Raw genomic sequence first — 18,299 nt, 5'->3', positions numbered from 1 at the left:
ATTCTGTGGAAGCAGAAAAGAAATGTCTGACTTTAATTTGTTCATTTTCATTGAATTTTCATTTATTATTACTTTTGTCAGATTCAAGTTATTTCTGTGACCATTGTGGGTTTTTCTTTAATTAAACGAGGGGTACCAACAATTTTGGCCATGTGTGTATAACTCTATTAGTATTATAATACAAGTTTTACTTTTTTTTCCATATTTTTCTTTCATAGGGCGCTTGTCGTAATCGGAGAGGATATTTGAGCTCTATTCATAGCTATTCAGAAAATAACAATCTGCAAAAGTTACTTAAAAGAAGTGTTAACAATTCCCGCTATGTTTGGATTGGTGTCTATAAGAGAGGCACAGTAAGTACGGCAACATTTTCTACACTTAAGGCATCTTCTAGTAAATGTTATGTTATGTTTAGGGGCCCTATAGAAAGAATCAATAATGGACTTCCTACAAAGATTGGTAATGACATTAGGCCCATTCTGGAATTGAACTGCCAGTTGTTTCCCGTTCCTTACTCTATTGTTATCTTATGGATATTCATGCACATATAAAAGAGGAATGGAGCTAGTCCTGGGTTACGGACCTTCTTCTCATTGGATTTTGGCATCTCTTCCGGCAGTCTTAAGCCTGCTTTACACGCTGCAACGCCCCCATCATATGTGCAGCACGTTCCATTTGTTGAACGTGCCGCACAAACGATTAACCCCCGTCACACATACTTACCTTCCATACGACCTCGATGTGGGCGGCGAATGTCCACTTCCTGGAGTGGGAGGGACCTTTGGCGTTACATCGACGTCACGCGGCAGCCGGCCAATAGAAGCGGAGGGGCGGAGCTGAATGGGACAAACATCCCGCCCACCTCCTTCCTTCCGCATTGTGGGCCAGGAGCCGCAGGAGGCAGGTGAGATCTGTTCATCGTTCCCGGGGTGTCACACACTGCGATGTGCACTACCCCGGGTACGATGAACAATCTGACGTTCAATTCGTCAGGAATGAACGATGTGCATGCGATGAACGGTTTTTCGTTCAATCGCAATTGCACGTCGCTGTCACACGCTACAACATGCCTTACGATGCCGGATGTGCGTCACTTACGACGTGACCCCGCCGACACATCGTAAGATATCTTGTAGCGTGTAAAGCAGGCTTTAGTGGTATTGAGGTCTTTTGTATGATAAACAGATGAACCTATTTGGGAGCCAAGTGACTGCTGAAGCAATCAGATTTTATACATAGCATTAGGGGACTTGCAGTGGAATCACAAATTTCTTTATAAGGTCTTCTACAGTTCCCTATTTTTTTATACAAACCTAGATTTCCATCAGTGTGTAAAGTGATACAATCTAGCCGCCTACTGTTCCCATTGTGGGTAGCTACTTTAAACAGAATATATATATTCTGTATATAGTTATATATTATTTATTCTGTATATAAATATTCTATATATTCTGTATTCTATATATTCTGTATATAGTTAACAAAATAGAATGTATTAACAAAAATGTATTCTGCACACAAAAACCACAAAACAAATAGAAATGTAATTATTAAAAGGCAAAAACTAAGCTAATAGAAGCATTTCACAGCATATATTTCAACACCACAGATATTCCACACAGATTTAACTAAATTGGCCAAGTAATGTGCTCTGTCTGTCTCTTTCCCCGTCTGTCTCTTTCCCCATCTGTCTGTCTGTCTCTTTCCCTGTCTGTCTCTTTCCAGGTCTGCTTCTTTCCTCGTCTGCCTGTCTCTGTCTCTATCTCTGTTTCTTTCCCCATCTGTCTCTTTCCCAGGTCTTTCTCTTTCCCCGTCTGTCTCATCGCCTCTTTGTCTGTGTCTTTTCCGGTCTGTCTCTTTCCCTGTCTGCCTGTCTTTGTCTGTCTCTATTTCTCTGTGTCTTTCCCCATCTGTCTCTATCAAGGTCTGTGTCTTTCTGACTCGCCCACCCCAGGGCCTTAGGTGACTGTGTCGGGCCGGACTAGTCCGGGGTACTCAGCGGTGGCGGGGCCCGACTCAGAGACCCTGGTGGAGTCAATACAAAATGTGGCGATATTGGGGGAGATGGTGATAATGTTTATGAAAGATTCGTGACGCCACCTGTGGTAAATTGCAGCTCTTTAGGGCCGCAGCTGCTGGAAGGGACCTCCGGGGCTGATGTTATGGCAGCTAAGGTGTTTTCTGTCTTTCCACAGGCAGAGCAGGTGCCCCGGGGCAACCTTTGGTGCTTGGTAAAGTCTATGGTGTTGTAGATGCAGTGTAGGATAAAACAGACGACACAGGGCTTGCAGTTCAGATGTTTTACTCACTGTTCAGTTCAATTCTGCCGCGGACCGGTTGCCCACGGCGTGCCAGGATCCGCTGTCAGGGGCCGCCGCCGATCCCGGGTAGTTCAGAGGTCAATACCGGTGCACCCCTCCTGTGTCTTTCCTGACTGACTTCTTAGCCTTGACTCTTTTAGCTGAACTGGTCTTGGCCTCCACCACAGGGCCTGTACAAAGGGGGCTAACCGTAGTTGTATCTTGCCCCCTTCACCGGGGATCTGTGTCCCCGAATGCAGCCAGATCCCTCCACCCGATCTTCCAGTGGAACAGGCCACGAGCCAATATGCCCTACCGTGGCCCTGGAATCCTTTCTTTCTTTAGGTGTCACCTGGGCCTAACTAGACCCCAGAATCTCCACCAGGAACTTCTTTCTGTCACTTTCTCTTCTACTTCACTTTCCTGAGGTAACTATCTCCCTCTCTTCCTTCTCTCTCACTGCCTGACAGGCTGACTGACTGAACTAGAACTTCCTGGTTCCCTTATCTACTCACTCTTTCTGACTCCTCCCACACAGCCACTGCCTAGGCCCCACCCACACTATTGGGACCAGAAATGGGACTTCTGGCCCCATGAATACATCTATGGGGGTTGCTGCCACTATCCCTGACCCAGTGTATGCCTACCAATTGGTGTGTGCAAGTTTAGTCTGTGGACCGGTATGTGACCCCATTCTTACCCAGGATGGGATATCACACGTCTGGCTGAGGTGCAATATCTCTGTGGCGACGGAAGCCTCAGAGGAGCCACATTTCCCCATCTATCTTTGTCTGTCTCTCTGGCTGTCTCCTCCTTTCTAGTCTGCCTGTCTGTGTCCCTGTCTGCATGTCTGTCTGTCTCTTTCCCGGTCTGTCTCTTTCCCGGTCTGTCTCTTTCCCGGTTTGTCTCTTTCCCGGTCTGTCTTTCTTTCCCGGTCTGTCTTTCTTTCCTGGTCTGTCTTTCTTTCCCGGTCTGTCTTTCTTTCCCGGTCTGTCTTTCTTTCCCGGTCTGTCTTTCTTTCCCGGTCTGTCTTTCTTTCCCGGTCTGTCTTTCTTTCCCGGTCTGTCTCTTTCTTTCCCGGTCTGTCTCTTTCTTTCCCGGTCTGTCTTTCTTTCCCGGTCTGTCTCTTTCTTTCCCGGTCTGTCTCTTTCTTTCCCGGTCTGTCTCTTTCTTTCCCGGTCTGTCTCTTTCTTTCCCGGTCTGTCTCTTTCTTTCCCGGTCTGTCTCTTTCTTTCCCGGTCTGTCTCTTTCTTTCCCGGTCTGTCTCTTTCTTTCCCGGTCTGTCTCTTTCTTTCCCGGTCTGTCTCTTTCTTTCCCGGTCTGTCTCTTTCTTTTCCGGTCTGTCTCTTTCTTTCCCGGTCTGTCTCTTTCTTTCCCGGTCTGTCTCTTTCTTTCCCGGTCTGTCTCTTTCTTTCCCGGTCTGTCTCTTTCTTTCCCGGTCTGTCTCTTTCCCTGTATATATATTTTCAGTTGTTTCACACTTCTTTAAGTATTTCATTCCACATGAGTTAATTCATAGTTTTGATGCCTTCAATGTGAATCTACAATTTTCAGAGACATGAAAATAAAGAAATCTCTTTGAATGAGAAGGTGTGTCCAAACTTTTGGTGTGCTGTATATATGCTGTGTCTAAGGCTATCAACAAATTAATTGAAAACTGTTAAATCTTGTAAAGGGAACCTTATCCCTCGATAAAAATAGTAGCCCATGTGTAAAATGTAGAGATGGACCAGTTATGAGAAATCTAGTAGCATATAAGCCATGTGAGATGAAATCCACTCCCTTCTATGCCTTTTGAACTTCAAATATTAAAGTATGCTTTGAGATCTTGGAAAATCAATACAGCACAGTTATGTATGGTGTACTAAACAGGATTTTTGTATTTAAATAATGTCATAGACAAAGGAAACTTCCCGCCAAAAGATGTAGCCAATAGCAATTTAGGGGCATGAATAGAAGCAGGAATTATAAGAAAAGATAGATAAAAGAGTAACAAAATGGAATCTTTTCTCTCACACTATGCACTTGGACTGTTTTTTCCAAGTGCATCTTTTGGGGGTACTAACTAGTGATGGGTGGACTCGTAGATACCCGGGGTCGGCGGGTCTAACCGAGTTTAAAAAAAAAAAAAAACTGGCTCAGGCCCGGGATTGATCCCGGGTATCTGAATGGATGCCGGTCCCCATGTAAGTCTATGGGGACCAGACTCCGGTGTTTAAAAATGGTGGTAAAAAAGGGTAGGAGGAATTGCTTCATAGTTACTAGTTTCCAGTGCGTAACTGCACTCGTGGCCTCTCATTCTTCTTCTGGGGCCACTCATTAGCCTCATACATATTCACTGCTTCCCCCGCCCACCGGCATCTGTGAGAGATTGTAGTCAGACAGCACCCCCACACTGAGTGGCAGCATAACTCACCCCTTCTAATCAGACTCTATGTGAGTCTGATGTAAAAATAAATAAATAAATAAAAAAAATTGGTGGAGGGGCCCCCCATATTGTGATACCTAACAAAGATAACGCATACAGCTAAAGGCTGCAGCCCCCAGCCGTGAGCTTATCTTGGCTGTATATCAAATTAAGTGGAACAAGGTTTTTTTTTTTAAATTAATTAACCCCTTCACGACCATGGACGGATCTGTCATGAAGCAAGTCCCGTTAAGCCCCGCCCCCGGCGGCGATCGGCGCACATATCAGCTGTTTTCAACAGCTGACATGTGTGTCTGCATGTTACGAGTGGAATCGCATTCCACCCGTAACATTAAGCCCTTACATCTCGCTGCCAAAGTCTGGCAGCGAGATGTATATACGCGCGGTGAAGATTTTCACTTACCGCCGGTCCCTCCGGAAGTCACGTGAGTGATCACGTGACTTTTGGTGGTTGCCATGGTAGCACAGGGTCATGTGATGACGCCTGCAGCTATGACGTTTCACTTTCGTTTTCACCCAGCCCGGAGGCCAGGGAAGCAGGAAGTGACTGTATCTGCTGTTTACAGCTGTATACCAGTGATCAGCAGATAGATCAGAGCGATCGGATTGCTGATCGCTATAGCCCCCTAGGGGGACTAGTAAAATAAAAAAAAGGTAAAAAAAGTTTTAAAAAAATAAAAAAAAAAACCAAAACTTAAAAGTTCAAATCACCCCCCTTTCGCCCCATTGAAAATTAAAGGGTTAAAAAAAATAATCATACACATTTGGTATCGCCGCATTCATAATTGTCTGATCTATCAAAATATAAAATCAATTAATCTGATTAGTAAACGGCGTAGTGACAAAAAAATTCCAAATGCCAAAATTAAGTTTTTTGGTCGCCGCAAGTTTTAGCAAAATGCAATAACAGGCGATCAAAACGTAGCATCTGCGCAAAAATGGTACCATTTAGAAACGTCAGCTCAAGGCGCAAAAAATAAGATGTCACTGAGCCATAGATCCTAAAAAATGAGAACTCTACGGGTTTCAGAAAATGGCGCAAAACGTACGCCACTTTTATTGGACAAGCTTGTGAATTTTTTTAACCCCTTAGATACAAGTAAACCTATACATGTTTGGTGTCTACAAACTTGCACCAACCTCAGGCATCATACCCACACATCCGTTTTACCAGATAGTGAACACCGTGAATAAAACATCCCAAAAACTATAGTGCCATCACACTTTTTTTGCAGTTTTTCCACACTTGGAATATTTTTGCTGTTTTCCAGTACACCATATGGTAAAAGTTATGGTTTCATTTAAAAGTACATCTTGTCCCGCAAAAAGCAAGCCCTCATATGGCAAGATTGACAGAAAAATAAAAAAGTTACGGCTCTCAGAAGAAGGGCAGCAAAAAACAAAAACTCAAAAAAGGAATGTGCCCCGGGGCTGAAGGGGTTAAATAAATAATTTTTTAAAAAAAAACAGCGTGTTGTCCCCCCAATTTTGAGACCCAGCCAAGATAAACCCAACAATTGGGGGCTGGTATTCCCAGGCTTGGGAGACCCATGCGTATTGGCCCCCCTAGCCTAAAAATAGCAGCCTGCAGCTGTCCAGTATTGCTGCATCCATTAGATGCAACAATCCCAGCACTTTACCTGGCTCTTCCCGATTGCCTTGATGTGGTGGCAGTTGAGGTAATAAGTGGTTAATGTCAGCTCACAGCTGTCACTAAGCCCTATATTAGTAATAGCAGGTGTCTATGAGACCCACCAATAATAATCTGTAGGTGAAAAGAAATAAACACAAACAGCCAAAAAATCGTTTATTAAGACAAAAAGCCACCCTCTTTCACCACTTTATTAATTCCTACATATGTAGGCTGTGAACTGTTACCGGAGTTCAAAGCCTACAGGTGTCCCAACAGCTGGGAACTCCAAGAAACTTAAAGGCTTTTTTAAAGGCTCCTTTAAGGTTTGCGGGCTTCACAGCTGCCCTGAAACATTACTGCACAAAATCTGCAACTTTTGGCAGAAAACTGCACAAAAACTGAGGTTTTTTGCCAGAAGATGCAGATTTGTTGCTGAAATTTATACTGCAAATTTCTGCACCAAATAATCTGCATCTTTTAGCAAAAAAAATGCATCAACTCGCGATGAGGTAATGATGCAGATTTTTGCCAGAAGATGCAGATTTGGTTCAGTAACTTCAAAGTGAAAGTGCTCCCACAGTGCGAGTTGCAGCTGTGCCCCACACAGAGTTTGGGAGGAGAGAGGCTGATGCTGGGGGAGGCTGGGAGGAGAGAGGCTGGTGCTGGGGGAGGCTGATGCTGGGGGAGGCTGGGAGGAGGGAGGCTGATGCTGGGGGAGGCTGGGAGGAGGGAGGCTGATGCTGGGGGAGGCTGGGAGGAAAGAGGCTGATGCTGAGGGAGGCTGATGCTGGGAGAGGCTGATGCTGCGGGAGGCTCGGAGGAGAGAGGCTGATGCTGAGGGAGGCTGATGCTGGGGGAGGCTGGGAGGAGAGAGGCTGATGCTGGGGGAGTCTAGGAGGGGGGAGGCTGATGCTGGGGGAGGCTGGGAGGAGGGAGGCTGATGCTGAGGGAGACTGATGCTGGGGGAGGCTGGGAGGAGAGAGGCTGATGCTGGGGGAGGCTGGGAGGAAAGAGGCTGATGTTGAGGGAGGCTGATGCTGGGAGAGGCTGATGCTGCGGGAGGCTCGAAGGAGAGAGGCTGATGCTGAGGGAGGCTGATGCTGGGGGAGGCTGCGAGGAGAGAGGCTGAGCTGGGGGAGGCTAGGAGGGGTGAGGCTTTTGCTGGGGGAGGCTGGGAGGGGGCAAGCTGATGCTGGTGGAGGTTGGGAGGAGGGAGGCTGATGCTGAGGGAGGCTGATGCTGGGGGAGGCTGGGAGGAGAGAGGCTGATGCTGGGGAGGCTGATGCTGGGGAGGCTGATGCTGGGGGAGGCTGATGCTGGGGGAGGCTGGGAGGAGAGAGGCTGATGCTGGGGGAGGCTGGGAGGAAAGAGGCTGATGTTGAGGGAGGCTGATGCTGGGAGAGGCTGATGCTGCGGGAGGCTCGAAGGAGAGAGGCTGATGCTGAGGGAGGCTGATGCTGGGGGAGGCTGCGAGGAGAGAGGCTGATGCTGGTGGAGTCTAGGAAGGGAGGCTTTTGCTGGGGGAGGCTGGGAGGGGGCAAGCTGATGCTGGTGGAGGTTGGGAGGAGGGAGGCTGATGCTGAGGGAGGCTGATGCTGGGGAGGCTGGGAGGAGAGAGGCTGATGCTGGGGAGGCTGATGCTGGGGGAGCCTGATGCTGGGGGAGGCTGGGAGGAGAAAGGCTGATGCTGGGGGAGGCTGGGAGAAGAGAGGCTGATGCTGGGGGAGGCTGGGAGGAGAGAGGCTGATGCTGGGTGAGGCTGATGCTGGGGGAGGCTGATACTGGGAGAGGCTGTGAGGGGGGAGGCTGGGAGGGGGGAGGCTGATGCTGGGGGAGGCTGGGAGGGTGGAGGCTGATGCTGGGGGGGCTGATGCTGGGGGAGGCTGGGAGGAGTGAGGCTGATGCTGGGGGAGGCTGGGAGAAGAGAGGCTGATGCTGGGGGCAGAGAGGCTGATGCTGGGGGCAGAGGCTAATGCTGGGGGAAGCTGGGGGAGAGAGGCTGATGCTGGGGGAGAGAGGCTGATGCTGGGGGAGAGAGGCTGGGGGAGAGAGGCTGATGCTGGGGGAGAGAGGCTGATGCTGGGGGAAGCTGGGGGTGAGAGGCTGATGCTGGGGGAAGCTGGGGGAGAGAGGCTGATGCTGGGGTAAGCTGGGGGAGAGAGGCTGATGCTGGGGGGAAGCTGGGGGAGAGAGGCTGAAGCTGGCGGAGGCTGGGGGGAGAGGCTGAAGCTGGGGGACGCTGGGGGGAGAGAGGTTGATGCTGGGGGGGAGAGAGGCTGATGCTGGGGGAGAGGCTGCTGGTGAAGGCGGGGGAGTGGCTGCTGCTGGGGGAATGGGAGAGAGGGGCCAATCCTAGAGACAGAGGACAAGGGTTGAGGGATAGTGCAATGACAAAATCGATGGCGGGGGAGTGTAAGGACTGAGAGGGGGGCAGCATTGGGAGCTCATTATGGAGAAGGGGCAGCATGTGTGGGCTCAGTATGGAGTGGAGCAATGTAGGGGAGTCAATATCAAGAGTGGGGTAGTGTGTGTGTGTGTGTGTGTGTGTGTGTGTGTGTGTGTGTGTGTGGGAGGGGTGTCTCAGCATAAGCGTTAGTGCGGTGGTCTTCGTATGATGAATGGGGCAGCATGGAGGTGTCATTATGGAAAAGAGGAAGGCAGCATTAGGAGCTCATGGAGAGGGGCAGCATGCATGGGACATTGAGAGGAGGGAACAGCATGCATGGGAAACTGTGAGGAGGGAGCAGCATGCATGGGACATTGTGAGGAGGGAACAGCATGCATGGGAAACTGTGAGGAGGGAGCAGCATGCATGGGACATTGTGAGGAGGGGGCAGCATGCATAGGACATTGTAAGGACGGGGAAGCATGCATGGGACATTGTGAGGAGGGGGAAGCATGCATGGGACATTGTGAGGAGGGAGCAGCATGCATGGGACATTGGGAGGAGGGGCAACATGCATGGGACATTGTGAGGGGGGACAGCATGCATGGGACATTGTGAGGAGGGAGCAGCATGCATGGGACACTGAGGAGGGGGCAGCATGCATGGGACAATGTGAGGAGGGGGCAGCATGCATGGGACATTGTGAGGAGGGAGCAGCATGCATGGGACACTGAGGAGGGGGCAGAATGCATGGGACATTGTGAGGAGGGGGCAGCATGCATGGGACATTGTGAGGAGGGAGCAGCATGCATGGGACACTGAGGAGGGGGCAGAATGCATGGGACATTGTGAGGAGGGGGCAGAATGCATGGGACATTGTGAGGAGGGGGCAGCATGCATGGGACATTGTGAGGAGGGGGCAGCATGCATGGGACACTGTGAGGAGGGGGCAGCATGCATGGGACACTGTGAGGAAGGGGCAGCATGCATGGGACATTGGGAGGAGGGGGCAGCATGCATGGGACATTGGGAGGAGGGGGCAGCATGCATGGGACATTGTGAGGAGGGGGCAGCATGCATGGGACATTGTGAGGAGGGGGCAGCATGCATGGGACATTGTGAGGAGGGGGCAGCATGCATGGGACATTGTGAGGAGGGGGCAGCAAGCAATGGGACATTGTGAGGAGGGGGCAGCATGCATGGGACACTGTGAGGAGGGGGCAGCATGATGTGAGGTCAATGTGCAGATCATATTTCATAATTGAGGAAGGTGTGGTGGGTATAATTTATAAGGGAGGGCAGTGTGTAGTTTATTAGGGGCAGTGTGATAGTCACAGTATATAAGTGGGGACGGTGTGGTGGGAATATTTTATACTCATGCTATGTTTTGATGTGCCCAGGGTGATCACCATGGGGGGGGGGGGTTAGTGCCCTTCGTTTCTCATTGATACTTTTTCAAGTGTTTTACAGAGTAGATCTGCCTTAAACAGATGTCGTGTGCGAAAACTCATAGTGTTACGTTGTCACTAAGGGGCGCTACCACTTAAAGTGCCTAGGGCAGCACGAAGGAAAAATACAGCCCTGCCTAAGGGGTTACTCTTCATGGGGCCAGTGGTTTGGTAGGGTTGCTGCTGTGACTGGCCTGACCCGGCTCCGTGGCCCCGTCGGCTACATATAAAAACAAACAGGCGGGTGCAAGGTGTCTGGTGTAAAAGGGGGATGGAAGGAGGGTGAAGGGTCCCTGGGTAGCGTGTCACCGGGTGGAGTGGCGACAGGGATATCGGCCTCCTCCACCGCCGACCCTTCCTGCGACTTTTCCCTCTCCCAGGAGCGGTGTTGGATGAGGATGGGGGATGCTTTGCAGCGCCACCCATAGTGCGCGGCCAGGAATTAGCTGCCGCTGCGAGATGTCACTCTCCTCCGGGGCTGGTGTTCACGCAGCTCAGGTAGTCCAGCTCTCCACAGGTGGAGCGAGCCCCGGGGAGGTCCGTGGAGACCGGAGAAAGGGGCCGTTGGCGCTGAAGTGCAGGGTGTTGTAAAAAGAGGGAGAGGGAGGGCACCACCTGCGGGTGGGGGGGGGCGATGGCGGGGAAGTGTGGGGCGACGGCACCGGTAAATAAGAGGCCGAGGCAGCAGCTGCAGGTCCATGTCTTTCACTTACTGTTCTTTAGAAGGTTGCCCTAGGGGTACCGGTCACCGCCGTGCTGGGCTCCAGCCAATCCCGGATAAGCAAGGAGCTACCACCGGTGTCCGTGAACATGTAAGACCTTTCTCCTCTGCGCATGTAGTGTAGTGTGCATCTCCGTGGCATGCAGTGACTTGGGGACTCCAGTTCCACTTTGTGTCCCCTTCAAAATGGGGTTAGCCCGGGGACTACCTAGTCCACCTGCGACCCTGCAGAATCTGCTGAAGCAACATGAAGTATGGTCCATCCTAGGTCCTAGGTCTGCAACCAGTCTGCGCCGGCCCCAAGGGAGCAGTTTAGCTTCCCATCAAATGCTGTGTCCTCCTCAGTCTCATAGGCTCACCTGGTGGTCTCAGTTACTCTCTGTCTACCCGATTCTGGTTCCCTCCAGTCTGCCCGGTTCTACGAGTCCATGGTGTTCTGGTACTCTCTCTCCTTTTCCCCTGGAATAGCTCTCAAGCACTAATTCCAGTCGGTCCCCCTGAGGCGAGCCATCCAGCGCGCCCCTCAGCGACCTGTCTCCTTCAGTATCCCAGACTGTCTCCTACTCCTTCTGAAGTGAAACTGTTTGTGCTCAGTCACTTATTAACTCAGTGCCCCCACCCTTGGAATGACTCACTCTGCTCAGGGAGCACATTGCTATAGTGACCAGGGATTCCCTGGCTGTCTAGCTTCCTGTCTGTGGTGACTCATAGCTAGACGTTTGTGTAAAGTGTCAGAAACCAGTGGTTGACCTCCTCTTACCTGGATCAGTACAGCATCCTAAATCAGATGCAGTACCCTCTGGCGACTGAGGCCTTAGGGGCGCCACAACAACAGCGGCTGATGCATAGTGCTCTCCGTGACGCCTCCAACATTATTAGTGACCATCATTTCTGCTCAGAGTGAATCAACTTTCATTAGTGTACAGCACTGTGGCCCACTGTTCCTCATCCAGTATAGATGACACCTGTGCTTGGTAGAGTGGTCAGGTACCCTTGCTGATGTAAATGGTTTCAATTTTTCTGACATTACACTTAGGGGCCTTTCACCCCCCTTAAATGTGCCTGGAGTTGAGTGGAATTCATCATCTGGTTTTGAAGGGCATTGTCCACAATGAAGCGGTCATCAGTGTGGGATGTGGCCAAAGGATATCCACTTCTATTCCATTTTGCGACTTTTCCAGTCTCTCTCGATCTCTATTGTGAACTGCGGATGACACTCTGTGACACTCTAAGCTTTGTAGCCATTTCCATCTGAGAATATCCAGCTTGAAGCTCACAATGGTAAGCTACTGTTGATCAATTGTTAGGTACAAAATGTAAACAGCATGATGGGGAGGACTGTTTAATAAATACCAAATCTAATTGAACCCGAAAATCTACTGGGCAATTCATGGATCAAACACCTGTTGTGCATTTTGCCATTAGGTCCTTGTTAGAAAACAGTAAGTTGTGAAAAATCTAGTGAAAATTGAACAGTTGGACATGTGCATTCAAAAGAATAAACAAGATCACATTAAGTTCTCCTGAAAAAGTTAGAGTGTATGTTAGGATCATCCTTAAATTTTACCCGAAAACCAAATATCCCTAACTTTGTGAGTGTTGTATGTGTGACGCCCCTGAACTAGTCAGGGTGTCATAGGGTACTGCACCCCCTTTTTTCTTTTGGTGCAGGACTCAACCCTCATGGTTCTGGGATCCTAACTTTTGGTATTGCGCCAACAGCATGCAACTCCTAGTCACACCTCACATCACACCCTGTCAGGCACACCAGTGGGTGGTCTAGCTGGAAAAGGGTCAGTCGCCTAGGGGTCAGGCAGACTGGTGGGAGGGAGGAAGTGGAGAGCAAAGCTGAGTCAGTGTAGTAGTAGCTCCCAAAGAGTGAGGAGCTTGGAGTTGGCGCTCCCTGGGAGAAGTTGGCTAGGTCGCAGACAGTGGTCTGGGACCGAAGGAGTCGGAGACTCGGTCACAGGGTATTGGAGAAAGGTGCCAGGCTTAGTCGGAGTACCTAGTAACCGAACCGGACTGAGCACGGCGGGGTACTGGACCCTAGATCAGGGAGTAGCTTCACGCAACCTGATAATTAACCTGTGGAGGATAGTTACTTTATGGACTTTCCCCAAGAGCTCAGAGATCGAAGGCATCAACACAACGAGGGGCATAGGGCTTTCCAGCTTATGCGGCCCACTGAAATCCCAAGTGTCAGCCATCGAGAGCACAGTTTCACTACTTAACAGTGGGGAGCGGGACCCGACAGCTTCAAGTATAGGGGTCACCACGGACACTAAAATACAGTGCATGGAGGCAAGGTACAGACCATCAGCAATACCAAAGGGAGCGGACTCCCGGATGAGCTCCCCTGAAGTGGCAGTGGCACCTAGCGACTTAGTTTACCTTTGTGTCTGAGTCTGCTTTGCGGTCGCATCACTACCAACACTGCCTCAGTGAGTATGCTGTCCTCCCCTGCTTCCAATCTGCACCACGCTCCCCTACACCTCCATCATCCAGAGTCCCAGGGCCTTCCCTACCCGTGAAGGGAACGTTATCTGGCTGCCCCACTCCATCTTCCCAGGGTACACCCATCGGCAGCGGCGGTACTCCCCTTACCGCGAACAACGGGTGGCGTCACAAACTCTTATCCCTGTAAATACCACCTTATCATTTGAAGTGGCCGCAAGTCTTCGGGTCCGGAGACCCTCAGACCACAGCAGACCCCGGATCCGAGCGGTTCGACCACTGCAGGGGCGGTACATATGTAAGGCGTGATGAACAAAACTATATTTTTATTGACAGCAATTAATCTAATATATAAAGCTGAGTGTATGTATGTATGTGTGTGTGTGTGTGTGTGTGTATGTCCGCTAAAGGAATCCGCACCATTGCTTGTACAATCACGAAATTGTGCACAGACACTCCATTTGACTCAGGGAACTTCATAGACTATGTTTTGAGGGTAAATTGTAACCCCGCGCTTTGCAGTAATTCTCAAAAAAAAACCTGCCTCCATTAAAGTCAATGGAGCTGGGAGCCACAATGCAGCCAGAACTTCTGAAGAATGCGCAGCCATGCCCTTAAATGGAATGTTGGTGTGTCACAATGCAGCCAGGGAAAGAGACAGACACAGACACATAAAGAGACAGACAAAGAGACAGACAGACAATGAAAGAGACAGACAGGGAAAGATACAGGCAGAGACAGACAAAGACAGACTAACAAAGAAACAGATAGACACAGACATAGACAAAGAGACAGACAAAAAGACAGACAGGGAAAGAGACAGAAAGGGAAAGACAGGGAATGAGACAGACAGGGAAAGACAGGGAAAGAGACAGACAGGGAAAGAGACAGAGAGACAGACAGACACAAATAGGGAAAGAGACAGACAGAGACAGACAAAGAGAGAGAGACAGACAGGGAAAGAGACAGACACACAGACAGAGAGAGAGAGAGACAGACAGACAGAGACTGGGAGAGAAACAGAGAGACAGTTACTATCCCAGGCAATGCCGAGTGCTACATCTTGTAATACATAATAATACAGTTTAGTACGGTCCATAGTGATACTAAATCTGTGTTTTTATTTTTTGTGAGTTTGTTTTTTCTTTTGGAGAAGGGATATATTTTTTGTATTTTTAAAAACAATTTAAAGTCTTTACCAATATAAGCCGTCCACTAATATTTAGTCCTCACAACAAATCTTATAATCCTTTGATCACAAAGATATTACACTGTATTTCTTTAATATTGTGTGTTACCCTAGCCTGTTAGTCCTACGACAGGTTCCCATGTAGCACAAATGTTGCATAAAATTTCCTATGACAAACAGTCTAAGTTAATGCAATTCCATGAAAACTTATGCCCATTCTGTGCTTAAAGGGAATCTGTCAGAATGTTCTGCTACCACATCTGAAAGCAGCATAATTTAGACAAATAGATCCTGAATCCAATGATGTATCACTTAGATTACTGAGTGCAACTGTTAATCACAATCATAATTTATAGATTTAGGTCAGTAAAGTTTTTGTACCTGATCATAAAAAGAAATACCCTTGTCCTGAAGGGTAAGTAGCCAATGATCCTCGCCCCCCAGGAGCCCGATGATCCTCAGTCATCTCCTGACTTTCACAAATACAGAATATAGAGATAATAAAATCTGACTTAATTTTTTTGTTTGTTTCTTTTTTGTTTTTTTAGTTCTCAAGTTACAAGAATCTTGATGGAAGTGAACTGGATTATGTCCACTGGGGTTGTGGGCAACGCAAAATCTTTGGACAAAGGTGTGTTGCCATGAATACAAAGTGTAAGTACAGGCACATATTTTTATTATAAATTCTATATACGGAACTGTCCACGATAAAAACATCGTTAAGGTGCAATAGAATTACAACTCAACGATATAATACAATCTCCAGACGTCCAGAAAAATGGTCGACTTTTAAGTCTTCCATAGGATCCACTTTGTTTTTTATTTGTCTTTGGCATCTCATGTTACAAATATATATATATATATATATATATATATATATATATATATATATATATATAAAATGGGGATGTATAAACACTATTCAATAATTCAATACAGAATGACACAGGGGGTGCTTACTAGCCCTAGTTGCAACTTCTGATTTTATTTTGATTCAAGAGAAGTAGTATGTTCATGAAGGATCTCAACACTTCCTTCATGAACATGGAGGGGACATGTCGTATCTGAAAGTAAAAGAGATAGAAAAAAATCTCATTATTCCAAAGAGGTGGAGACAATCATCAGGCTCTTCATCAAAGGAAGGCTTTTTGATCCTGATTTTGGATTCACAGATTCCAAGAGGTCATACTTTGAAATCTGATCTCTTTTATAATTTCTAAAATATTCTATCTTTAACATAATATTTAATGTCTTGTTATGTGAATGTGATCTATATACCATATTAATCTGTTATGTTATGTTATACTACTGCTTATATAGGATCTGTTTACAATGTGACTTTTTTATTGTCATTTCCTCCTCCTCCTAAAATCCTTATAAAATAGAGGCACTCACACGTTTGACTCATACTGTGACTAAAGGCCCCGTCACACGTAGCGATATCGCTAGCGAGCGTACCCGCCCCCGTCGTTTGTGCGTCACGAGCAATTCGCTGCCCATGGCACACAATATCGTTCGGAGCCGTCACACGGACTTACCTGCCTAGCAACGTCGCTGTTGCCGGCGAATCGCCTCCTTTCTAAGGGGGCGGTTCGTGCGGCGTCACAGCGGCATCACTAAGCGGCCGCCCAATAGAAGCGGAGGGGCGGAGATGAGCGGCCGTAACATCCCTCCCACCTCTTTACTTCCTCATTGCCAGCGGCCACAGGTAAGCTGTTGTTCGTCGTTCCCAGGGTGTCACACGTAGCGATGTGTGCTGCCTCAGAAATGACGAACAACCTGCGTCCTCAACAATCAACGATTTTTTGAAAATGAACGACGTGTCAATGATGGACGATTTGGTGAGTATTTTCCATCGTTAACGGTCGCTCGTTGGTGTCACACGCAACGACGTCGCTAACGATGCCAAATGTGCGTCACGGAATCCGTGACCCCGGCGATATATTGTTAGATACGTCGTTGTGTGTGACGGGGCCTCTAGAACTATTGTGTTTGAACCCATAAATTATGATTCTGGGACTAGCTACCCCAAAGTTTTTTTTGTTTTTTCTTGTGTAGATGTTTTTAAGGATTTAAAATAAATGGACTTTTTACAGAATATGGACGTTGATGCTGGATACTTCTCCTTTTTGGATAACTAATTTAGTATGAAGACCATGCCACGTAATGGAAAATTGTACAGTTATCCATCAGAGCTTCCGATTTGTGTGCTCCTATGCAGCCCTATGATTCAGTATGGTTATTGGCTACACCATGGGTTATACTTTCTAATAAACCTTAAGTGTTATATAATCCTGCATTTGTTACTGTATCTGTTCCTTTTTTTGTTGTCTTCTAATCTTAAAGTCTTTCATTTATCTTTCAGCTGGCCAGTGGTTCTCTTTCAGATGCCACACTAAGTTGCCATTTGTCTGCACTTACTGAGCATCAGCCCAGCTCATCAGCCTTCATGAATGATTGCTACTATGAAGACCAGTAAAGAATTGCTTTACCAATGCACGAATGTTGGATTAGGAGCAGAGTCTTAGAATACTGAGTCTTGAAAGTCCCTTGTCTCCCTATTTGCTTGCATTATGCTTGTGTTCAATGTATAGCTTATAATAAACGTTTAATACATTTTCATGCATATGGATGTTATGATTTTCTACAATATTTATATCATTAGTAAGTGACAATAGATTGTTTTGTTCTGTTTGGGAACACATTGAGACAGAAAACTCCTATTTCTGTCATCAGTTCTCAATCCCTAGTGTGCAAAAAGCAAACTGCAGAACTGTATTATCAGTCAATGAAGCTGAAGTTTTCTCACTATACCAATGGGTCACACTGGGACAAAAAAGCAGCCCTGGTACACAAACTAGTCTACAAATTATAACACATACCAGCCCTGATGAGTGACTTTTGCTTTACGTTGTCTTGTCCCTCAACACACTCTTAAAAGAGTTATTTGAAGAGCACATATGAAGAACGCAGTAGTCCGCATGATCAACCACTGCTTCATTCATTTACATAATGCTCCTCAGAGCTGCAGTTTTCTTGATCGTGGTGGTCCAAGAGTTCAGTTTCCCAGTGACTGGAAAAAGTCATCCGCTATCAGAAAGAAAGGTTATCTAATATACAAAGCTGAGTGTATGTATGTGTGTATGTACAGTATGTGTGTATGTAACCGCTAAAGGAATCCGCACCGTCGCCTTTACAATCACGTAATTTTGCACAGATGTCCCATGTGACTCAGGGAGCACCGTAGACTATCTTTTGACGGGAAAATGTAACCCTGCGCTTTACAGTTACTCTAAAAAAACAGCCTCCATTAAAGTCAATGGAGCTGCGAGCTATTAGGTTCTAAAGCCGGCTTTACGTAAGTGACGCACATCCGGCATCGTTAGTGTTGGTGTAGCATGTGACAGCTACGTGCGATTGCCATTGAACGTAAATCCGTTCATCGCATACACGTCGTTCATTTCCATAAAAATGCATGTCAGGTTGTTCAATGTTCCCGAGGCAGCACACATCGCAGTGTGTGACACCCTGGGAACATTGAACAGATCTTACCTGCGTCCCGCGGCTCCAGCCGGCTATGCGGAAGGAAGGAGGTGGGCGGGATGTTTACGTCCCGCTCATCTCCACCCCTCCGCTTCTATTGGCCGGCAGCCGTGTGACGTCGGTGTGACGCCGAACGTCCCTCCCACTCCAGGAACTGGATGTTCGCCGCCCACATCGAGGTTGTATGGACGGATAAA

General features: G+C 47.9%; 1 protein-coding gene across 1 annotated transcript in view; it reads left to right on the top strand.

Moving 5' to 3' along the window:
- The window catches only part of LOC142309958 (proteoglycan 3-like), a 53,777-nt gene extending 36,592 nt beyond the window's left edge, over positions 1 to 17,185 (top strand). The window contains exons 3-5 of the mRNA XM_075347430.1: positions 219 to 353; positions 15,108 to 15,213; positions 16,925 to 17,185. Of these exons, the coding sequence (XP_075203545.1) occupies positions 219 to 353; positions 15,108 to 15,213; positions 16,925 to 16,983 (300 nt within the window). The 3' untranslated portion in view covers positions 16,984 to 17,185. The remainder of the gene's footprint in view (positions 1 to 218; positions 354 to 15,107; positions 15,214 to 16,924) is intronic.
- Positions 17,186 to 18,299: the final 1,114 nt, after the last annotated feature.

This window comes from Anomaloglossus baeobatrachus, chromosome 5, assembly GCF_048569485.1.
Source record: "Anomaloglossus baeobatrachus isolate aAnoBae1 chromosome 5, aAnoBae1.hap1, whole genome shotgun sequence".
NCBI lineage: Eukaryota > Metazoa > Chordata > Amphibia > Anura > Aromobatidae > Anomaloglossus > Anomaloglossus baeobatrachus.
Note: the sequence above shows the minus strand (reverse complement) of the source record. Positions and strands in the feature narration are given on the sequence as shown.